Here is a 10434-nt window from a genome sequence, read left to right as displayed (position 1 = left end):
TAAACAGTTCATTTCTGGTTGATGTCAAAAATCGGTTACGGAGGTGACGTAAGACAATCTGACGATCCTCTGCATGTGATGTCACACGTGGTCGACCTGGCCGAGGGCAATCAGCGGTGGTACCCGTTTGCTGTAGACGCGTCTGGAAATCATAAACAGTCCATCGTCTACAACCAATCGTCCTTGCGACATGCCGATGACACGTTCACGTTGCACATTTGAAAGGCGTGGCATGACAAATGGCCGTAATGTTTCTTATGTTTTTCTTTTTTTGTTAATGACTGCTGTTAATGACGTGTACGGCTGAAAACACGTGCGGTATTATGGTCACGTGACCAGTTGCACGTGAAAAACCGGTTTTGCCACTGTGCACGATTTTGATCGATTTTGATCGATTCGCCGGCACAAAAAACGGGTGTTATCTGAAGACAATACGTGGCCATTACTGTTTAAATACACAATAAGGGCCCACAATGATAAAATTTTACGATTGGGAAGTTTTCAATTTGGTTCAGTATAGATTAATGTTTTGTTAAAATCTCGACCCACAACAGACGAGCATAGCGCTGCAGTAGCGTTCGGGATAAAGCGACGTCGTAGGTAGGTGACTGCTATTTACTCAGTGTCCTCACAAACTAATAAGCTGTTGAGGCGGTCGAAGTGAGTAGTTCATGTTTTTTAACTCCTTCAGTGGAATAAAACAGTAATAATGGAACTAATTAAGACCTTTTAACGTTTTTTGTAGGACAGCCCTTGTCTCCATGGTGGGGTTTATAACACCGCTGCACAGAAATGTCGCTGTTACAATGGCTTCGTGGGAAAATACTGTGAGAGGCTTATGTCCGGTGAGTGAGTGAGTGAGTGAGTGAGTGAGTGAGCGAGGTTTCTTCAAGATGATCTCTGTCCCAGCTTAATCTCGGATAAAATACAGTTATTGTTTACTACTTTGTCGAAGAAGATCCGGGTTAGAATTGGTCTTCACCAACTCAAAAAAATTTCCCTGGGAAAACGGCCGGCCGGATAATCCGGCTTCTATATGGACTTGTAGTAGGGTCATTTTCGCCCTGTGGTAAATAAGTAATATAATATTATTCAAAGCATGGAAATACGAAATTGGTTAAACTGTCGCCATACCATTTTGTCATTTTTATTCTTGGGCGACGTGACTACCAGCACTACAGCTGCGAAACAACGTTAGGAGTGTGCTCTGCTTTTATTATCCGATTTTTATATTTATCTGTCGACCATCCATACAAAGTAGATATGTCTACGACCCGTGAAGATCCGGGGTAGAATATGTCTCTAGCAACCCATGTTTGCCCCAAAAGGCGACTATGCTTGTTGTAAGAGGCGACTAACGGGATCAGGTAGTCAGACTCGCTTATATGGTTGATGCATGTCATCGTATCCAAATTGCTTAGATCGATGTACTTGATGTCAATCACTGGTTTGTCTGGTCCAGACACAGGTATGGCCCTCACACACCAAGGATGTTGAATCATATTGGTCGGCCACAATATATTCTTTGTACTCGACTGTACATGGGTGATTGTATATCATGGATTCTCGACATGGATGTTCACATTATCGACCACTGGTTCAGACACGAATGCTATTTGCTGATCACCTTGTTATAAACTGACACTATTGTTTATCCTGATTTAATTGTTTACAGGGGCCATAGGGTGGCCTAGTCAAAGCGTTCGCTCGTCGCGCAGATGACCCAGGTTCAATTAACATGTGTGAAGCCCATTTTCTGCTGTCCCCCGCCGTGACATTGCTGGAATTGTGCGAAAAGCAGCGTAAAATCATAGTCACTCACTAATTGTTTACTACGTACTGTCTACCATTTGAACTACGATGCAAGGAAATTGAATATTTACATATTTTACTATTTCAGACTGTTACGAGGGCCTTCAATCTGGACATTACGATGAGCAGGAGGGTGGATTTTATATCCACCCCTCTACTTCACCCTCGCCATTCAGGGTGTTTTGCAGTATGAAGTATAATGGTGCGCTTTATATAATGAGAACAGCGGCGTGGTACAGCCCTGAAGACTTCAACCGCGACTGGGATGCGTACAAGGTCGGCTTCGGGAACCTGGAATCTGGCGAAAACTTCTGGCTTGGCAATGAGAAACTATACTTAGCTTCAAACAGTCGGAATATGACGTTAAATATCGAAATAATCCACGGGGACAGCTTTAATTTCAGACAACATTACTACAGGAGATTTAAGGTAATCAGTTAGCATGTGTGTGTTTGTATATTCCACCAATAGTACGGCATGAATAAATCGAATCTGGATCAGATAAACCAGTGAATAATATTATGAGAAACGTTCAACGCCGTCAGTGTACAACGATCCATTAAGTCACCTCCTTCGACCAACACAGGTCCTTTGGGACCACTTCTAACCCTGAATTCCTTCTTATCTGAGACCGCTTGATCCATTATTTTCAAGGTTAAACGTGTAATGGTTCGAATGTACTCATTAACTCTTTGCTGAAAGTTTAAGTTTATCCACAGAATAATTTACACCAAAAAGGAATTATTAAGAATGAAACTAGTTGATAATGATATTTGCTCCTTTTGTGACTTAAATGGCGAAAACCTTATGCATGTATATTGGGAATGTGAATATGTTAAACACTTTTGGAGCAAACTGGAAACCTTTTTAAACCTTGACACAAATACTAGGATCTCACTTACCAAATACTCAGTTACTTTTGGATTCGACAAAAATAAACTTTTACTTAATCATATTATAATATCCAGTAAAAGATATATATATATATCAAGTATAAAGGGTGAGAAACCAATTTTTGATAATTTTAGAAAAATACTAAAAGAGACAGCGATGATTGAAAAATTCATTGCCACCAAAAACAATGGTCTATTACAATTTGAACGAAAATGGGGAAAAATCCTACACAAATTAATATAATAATCATGCCCTGTACAATAAGGCTATAGATCAGTTACGCCTCAAATAGCAATACTACCATAATTGTTTTAGTTATATCTGACTATCGACACAACTTTTCATGCTCTACTTGAGGCATATCGTGTGTGTGTGTGTGGGTGTGTGTGTGCGTGTGCGTGTGCGTGTGCGTGTGCGTGTTTCAATTATGCATGCTATATTTATATCACAACAAATGTACATCTATGTAACGTATTATCACTACAATTGACTAAACCTACTGTGTAACCTCTGAACCTGATGTACAACTCTTCGAAAGGAATAAAAAATGTCAAAAAAAAAAAAAAAACTCTTTGCTGAAAACAATTTTAAAGTGGCTTAAACGTCTTTCAAAAACAGAAAGCCTGGGCTCCGGTCCATGAAGCGATCTTAGCGCTAAGGTTATCGTACGTCTTTGTTCAAGAATGTTTTGTTCAAGCGCTGAAGTCGATTTGTGGAACAGGATCTTCAGCCTTTGCGAAAATGAAGCTGACTATAAGTAAATACCTATACAGATTGTATGTATTTCGGGATTCAATTTATACATATTGTCTTGGACAAGTGTGCTCAATCAATCAATCAATCAGTTTACTCGGCAATAAGGCCTCAGATGCACGTATAGATATATACAATTTAGTTTCACATCAAGTGCTGCATGAAATAATATTTACAGGTAAGAGGAACGAAGACAGATAGCATCTTTAACATAATCGTCTAAGTTCTCATGGCGGTTTACATCAGAAGAGTTTAACATTCTAACCAGTGTATCTTTACGATTATTACCAGTAATGATGTCTAAATATGGGAAATATTTTGAGCGAATATCTTCATAAATAGGGCAAATAAGAATGAAATGAATTTCATTTTCAACTGCCCTTAACTTGCACAATGGACAAAAGCGGAGTGTTTTATCGATGCCACCCCTCCTTCCTGTGTTATGCATAATTCCCAGTTCGCCAATACGTAAAAGGGTGAACATACGTCGCTTTTCTTTTGATAATACATTTAATAGATACGGTTCAAGTGATAATGATGTCTTACATAATGAATACAGTTCTAATTTCGAGCATCCAGACACTTCAGAATACCATGTTTGTGCATGACAGTCCTTAACCCTCAGTATAAACTCACTTATAAAATAATCAGGATCCCCAGCACCTTGAAATCCCCACACATGTCCGAAGCCATGATAATATAACATAATCTTAATAGCAGGAACCCATGTATTCCTATCTATGACATCAAAACCTAATTATAACTAACACATCGTAACACCGTTTGGGAAATTTCCTTGAGACATATTAAGAAGCTTAAACCAGTATCTTAAACATCTTGTGTTAGTGACCTAGAAAAATTGATGTCATTGTACGGAACAAAAACAAAATTCTTTCAGGTTTTAATAATTGTATTTTTTTACAATCCCAGAGACCAGAAACTTCAAAGAATAATGAGGAGAAGAAATATTCTATTTGAATTGTTTGAGGCCCATGATGTGTTATTCGACATAGAATCTCGTAAACTAATTTGTCATGACTGTTGACATATGTCCTCGCGTCTATTTTGAAATGATGTCCACGTGAATTAATTATAGCACCACATCCTTCTGTGAACTACCTATAAATATGCATACTTGTATTCTATTTTTTTAAGATATTTATTTTACGAAGTATCATAGGATAGGATGTATTCCTAGAGTCGGAGACAAATGTTTGTTTGAGAAGTAAGATATTCACTATGATTGGTCACAGATCGCTTGGGTAAAAACATTGACTGAAATGTTTGGGTGCATTGTCCGTACTGTCTTCCTGACGTTCAGGTTTGAACCACTTAATATATTAACTGGTTCTATTTTTAGAATACTCACTCGCTTGTATCTATTCCTCAATCTTTGCCTTAAGGAACTCCATTGTCACAACAACACATTATGTCAATAGATTTTTCATTAATGCTGAACAAAAGTGATATTCTCGTAGAGATGCCAGCGAAGTATTCTATACATCAGCGGGTAATTATCCCGGTGTTGTGTATTTAAGAAATAAACTTTGCTCTACCCTCGTGTGTAGTGTAATAAAGTACAGCTTTCCTCTAAACTATTATAGTTCAGCTTTGACGCTATAATGTTATAATGCCGTATTTAAGATTAACCTGATGTTTTCTTGGAGCTGGGTTCAATCCATAATGTTTCTTCCCAATGTAATACTATTCCAATATTTGGCGATAGATAGATTAAAGAAACTATTTCACTGAAATAGATGTGGATGCGCCATCCTGCTTGACGATATTGAAAGAACGATGTTACCAAGGATACCTTAGATCACGGGGGAGGTTATTTGAACAGCACCATGACGTCAGTCCATTATGACGTAAGTCAAAACGCGTACTTTACCGCAGGATAAAGAGGTGAGGTGAAATTGGGTTTAACGTTGCTTCCAAGATTATTGCACTTTTGATAGCGACGTGCATGTGTATGTGTTTGTGTGGCTGCTTGTACTAGTACTGATGCCGATTTATAGTGCAAGCTCACTGAGATGCCATGCCGCAGGTTAACATGAATACCCCACTCAGACACAGTATACTGACTCCGAGCCGACCAGTCCTTGTTTTTGCCCCTTAATGCTGAGCGCCAGACAGGGTAACAACAAGTACCATCTTTTAACGTCTTTTGGTATGACGCGGCCCGGGATCGAACCCCGGACCTTCCGCTCTCCGGGCGGGCGGGCGGGCGGGCGCTCTACCACAAGACCACGGAAGAAAACACATGCAAAGGGGAGTCAATTGTTCACCTGAAAAAACATGTGGTACAAGTCAAATAGAGAATTGCATCAGACATCATTTTGGTCACTCAGACGCCAAACTTGGAAATGTTCTCCACATATCTACCACAAAACGTTTTGAAAGATTTACCTAAAACTTGGATTTTGTAACCGTGTTCAAATAACTTTATTATATTCTGGGACGCGACGTTCAACTTCAAACAACCTCACCTCAAACAACCTCACCTCAAACAACGTTTGGTCAAGAATCGTATGCTTTTTGAAAGCAACTTCGAATGAGCATGCTCGATCGTTTTGCATGAGTGAGTGAGTGAGTTGGGTTTAACGCCGCTTTTAACAGTATTACAATTATATCAAGGCGTGTCAGATTAATGTGGGAGGAAAGCCCGAAGTGATGCAGGTCTCAGGCGTTTACCACTTTGGTGAAACCCACGAGCACGGGTATGGTGCTGGCAAACCTAGAAACCAAATCGGGGCGAACCGGGATTCGAAACCACAATCTTAGGTTTCTGGCTTACCCAAGGGACGCAACTCTGCACATCGAATCGCGGCCCCTCAGACGACTAGGTCACCCGTGTCCGCGATCGTTTTGAAATCTGGACACCAAAGACTGGAGCTGTTGGTTTATTGCTCGACATAAAGGCTGGACCATTTGGATTATTGCTCGACATTAAGGCTGGACCATTTGGATTATTGCTCGACATAAAGGCTGGACCATTTGGATTATTGCTCGACATAAAGGCTTGACCAGTTTGATTATTGCTCGACATAAAGGCTTGACTAGTTTGATTATTGCTCGACATAAAGGCTGGACCAGTTGGATTATTGCTCGACATTAAGGCTGGAACATTTGGATTATTGCTCGACATAAAGGCTGGACCAGTTGGATTATTGCTCGTCATTAAGGCTGGACCATTTGGATTATTGCTCGACATAAAGGCTGGAACAGTTGGATTATTGCTCGACATAAAGGCTGGACCAGTTGGATTATTGCTCGACATAAAGGCTGGACCATGCAGTTGGATTATTGCTCGACATAAAGGCTGGAGCAGCTGGATTATTGCTCGACATAAAGGCTGGGCCAGCTGGATTATTGCTCGACATAAAGCCTGGACCAGTTGGATTATTGCTCGACATTAAGGCTGGACCAGTTGGATTATTGTTCGGCATTAAGGCTGGACCAGTTGGATTATTGCTCGACATAAAGGCTGGAGCAGTTGGATTTATTGCTCGACATAAATGCTGGAGTAGTTGAATTATTGCTCGACATAAAGGCTGGGCCAGCTGGATATTTGATCGACATAAAGGCTGGACCAGTTGGATTATTGCTCGACATAAAGGCTGGGCCAGCTGGATATTTGCTCGACATAAAGGCTGGAGCAGTTGGATTATTGCTCGACATAAAGGCTGGACCAGTTGGATTATTGCTCGACATAAAGGCTGGAGCAGTTGGATTATTGCTCGACATAAAGGGGAACATGCCTATCGGAGAGTTGAAGTCATTCCTCTTCGTGTCGTGTTGGAAGTTTTTTGTCACGTTTAATCATTATGCATACACGTACATCTAAAAACGAAACAGCTTCCACTGGTCCCTTTTTATTTCTGGTTCATGTGAGGAAATCAAAGGAACGGAAAATGTTCTTTGATCTAGATTGACCGCGTTATTGGAGTTACTGACTACATTGCACCTGCAACATCAGATGTCAATAGAATGCTCATTAATGCTAAAGAAAAGTGTCAGCACAAGCAGAATTCTATATATCAACTGGTAATTATCGTGGTGTTGTGTATTTAAGAACTATACTTTGCTAAAGTCTTGGATGTTGCATCCCTGATCAAGCAACTTTAGAGCAAGAAAAAACAATGCCTATTATAAAGTGATAATATTAAGTAGTTCTCATTGTTTGGGATTTCACCTTCTTAATAAAGTACAAATCCGGGATTCGAACCCACACTTCCAGAATAAGGTACATAATCGCCAGCACGCAAAGACCTTACCCACTCAGCCACAAAGGCTGCCACAAAATGGACAACTGGTCGTCTCCATCGCGTAGGTTGTACACCCCTCCGACGAGGCTGATTCCATTGGGCGTAAAAGGCAAAACAGCGGTGGAAACTGTCCGAATGGGTCACTGAAAATCAGTGACGACACCAGGTGTTAGCACGACTGGCCTGCCCTACCGGTAGCACCTACCACTCACACAATCAAGTGATGGACCAGACATCCAGGCACACGATAGTACAGTTACTGATTTAGTTGACACTAAAAACGGTGTGTTAATAATGAATCACGTCTTTTCATCAAGGTTGATCAATTATAGGAACGTGTTGGACTTGGCAGCGCATGGTGTCAATTCCACTACTTGCGTCTGCTAAAACCCATCATTCTGCTATCAATCTGTAGGTCTTATAATAACAGGTGACTTCTGTCAAGGCTCCACATTTCGTCATTCCGACTTTTGTATAACTTCCGGCGTACCGGAAGTATGGTTTTTGAGAGTACGAATAAATGGCGACGAAATAAGCATGTGTTGGTGTCGTTCTCAGTAATACGGCGAATTAACAACTTCTCTATTATTGTTGACAACAACCTGCGTCAGTTACCAATTGGGATCACAGCTTTAAAAAAGGAAACGGAATTGGAATAAACCCATTCTGTTACAGCCAGCTGTCGTCCAAAGTCGGGCTGCCCTACAGGAAAAGTTTGAAGTTGTTCCAACTGACAAGGACTCAAATAACATAACCATTATATGAAAGCATCACTACATTAATTGTTTGATCAAAGAACTGGGTATAAATAGCTTATCAAATAATGCCACATATCAGGCCAGTATGTTAACTGAGGAAGAAATCTGCCAAATCCATGCATCAGTACTGTCAACATTTGACTTGACTCTAAAACCTGAAGTCATGTCCATTCCTCTTTTGTACTGGATGCCAAAGCTCTGCCTGCAATTAATATATGGATTCACAAAAACTCAAAGGATTTGCTTGATGTTTTACAATCTCAGAAAAGAATCAACTTCCATTCTGTCAAAACAGTTGATTTTTCAACTTTGTACACAACTAGCCCTCATGACAAACTTCAGGAGAAAACTTCATTCCTTGATCCACGGGGCTTTTGATACAAAACGCGGTTAACACAGACGAAGTTGCTTGTCTATATTCAGAGGTTCAGGACAAGTCAAAACAGGGTAACTTCATGGTTTTCCCATGATCGATGATCGAATATCGTTCAATGACCATCAAATAGCCAATTCCCTTCCACTGATTTACCAACCTGAACTAGAAATGAGACCAGTGAGACCGCCTCGTCTGTTTCATATTTTGATTTATGCATAAAGTTATAGAGTGGCAAACACTCCCCACAAGATTGTATGACAAGAGGGATAACTTCTACTTTCCAATAGTCAACTTTCCCTTCATGTCGAGCAATATTCCAGCAGATCCAGCCTTTTGTTTTTACATTTCACAACTTCTGAGATACAATAGAGCATGCTCTTTCTACCAAGATTTCAAACAGCGTCAGACGACTCTTGCTTAGAAGAAGTTGATCAAGGTTACAACACTCAAGGCCACAGTGGAGCTTTCAGAAAGTTTTATGGTGGACATTTGGAGGACATTTCCCAATTTGACGCGTCAGTGACAAAAATGTGATGTCCGGTGCAATTCCCCATTTTAACTTGTTCCGCGTTTTTCAGGTGAACAATTGACTTACCTTTGCATGTGTTTGTGACGGGTGCCACATGTGGGGCATGATACGCTCACTTTTCGTGAACACCTGGTACGAACACTAGTTGATACTGATTCATAATAACATGCTTAGGATATAGTTAGAATCGTACAATCGACTCTGCTTTTAGCAGAGATTTCCATTGAATATGGAAAGGGTCGCTTATATTTATTCTGTGTACAAGTGCAGAGATATGCTGGTTATAAGTGCAGAAGAAGCGTTTAAAATTATGTTGGTTTTTCAATACAGTGGAGCCAGTTTTAATGTCTCAGCCAAAATATTTATTTTGTAGTTCAGTGGATATGAGAATGATTTCATATCACATATAAGGCCCGTGAAGATCCGGGGTAGAATACGTCTTCAGCAACCCATGCTTGCCATAAAAGCGGATTATGCTTGTCGAAAGAGGTGACTAACGGGATCGGGTGGTCAGTCGCGCTGACATGGTTTATGCATGTCATCGTATCCCATTTGCGTGGATTGATGCTCATGATGTTAATCACTGGATTGTTTGGTCCAGATTCGATTATTTACAGACCGCCGTCACATAGCTGGAATATTGCTGAGTGCGACGTAAAACAACAAACCATCCAACCAACTCATACTACAAAATCTCTGATTACGCTCCAGATATCTGACGAAGCTAGTGGCTACAAGTCTTCCTATGAGAGTTCCTACACACACAACGCTGTCCCTCATGAACTCGGCAACTGCATGGAGCATCAGGGAGAAATGTTGTTCACCACCATCGACCGCGACAACGACCTCAACGCCGGCGGAAACTGCGCACAAATACATCAGTCTGGCTGGTGGTACAACGACTGCGGCGGTTGTAACCCGACGGGGAAAGTGCAACCCCAGACCGAGTATTACCAGAACTCGGATCCGACTTATGTGAAAGTACCCGTCGTAAACAACTATGCGCCTCGACTTGTAAAGGTAGCACTTGAGGTTTTCCCATGA

At 40.8% G+C, this 10434-nt stretch overlaps 1 protein-coding gene across 1 annotated transcript; it reads left to right on the top strand.

Annotated features, from left to right (window-relative positions):
- The first annotated feature begins 2012 nt into the window (after window positions 1-2012).
- LOC139466024 (fibrinogen-like protein 1) lies at window positions 2013-10434 on the top strand. Its single transcript, XM_071248039.1, has 2 exons — window positions 2013-2241; window positions 10102-10434. The coding sequence occupies exons 1-2, from the start codon at window positions 2029-2031 to the stop codon at window positions 10432-10434; spliced, it is 546 nt and encodes a 181-aa protein (XP_071104140.1). The 5' UTR covers window positions 2013-2028.

The sequence above is a fragment of the Haliotis cracherodii genome, unplaced genomic scaffold (assembly GCF_022045235.1).
Source record: "Haliotis cracherodii isolate W230 unplaced genomic scaffold, xgHalCrac1.p SCAF_18, whole genome shotgun sequence".
Classification (NCBI taxonomy): Eukaryota; Metazoa; Mollusca; class Gastropoda; order Lepetellida; family Haliotidae; genus Haliotis; species Haliotis cracherodii.
This window is presented reverse-complemented; position numbering and strand designations above follow the sequence as displayed.

Excerpts from the sequence above, each read along its gene's own strand:
- LOC139466024 (XM_071248039.1), top strand. The coding sequence starts at position 2,029 with ATGAGAACAGCGGCGTGGTACAGCCCTGAAGACTTCAACCGCGACTGG. Across the intron at positions 2,242-10,101 it reads ATTACTACAGGAGATTTAAG|ATATCTGACGAAGCTAGTGG; the intron begins GTAATCAGTTAG and ends ATTACGCTCCAG.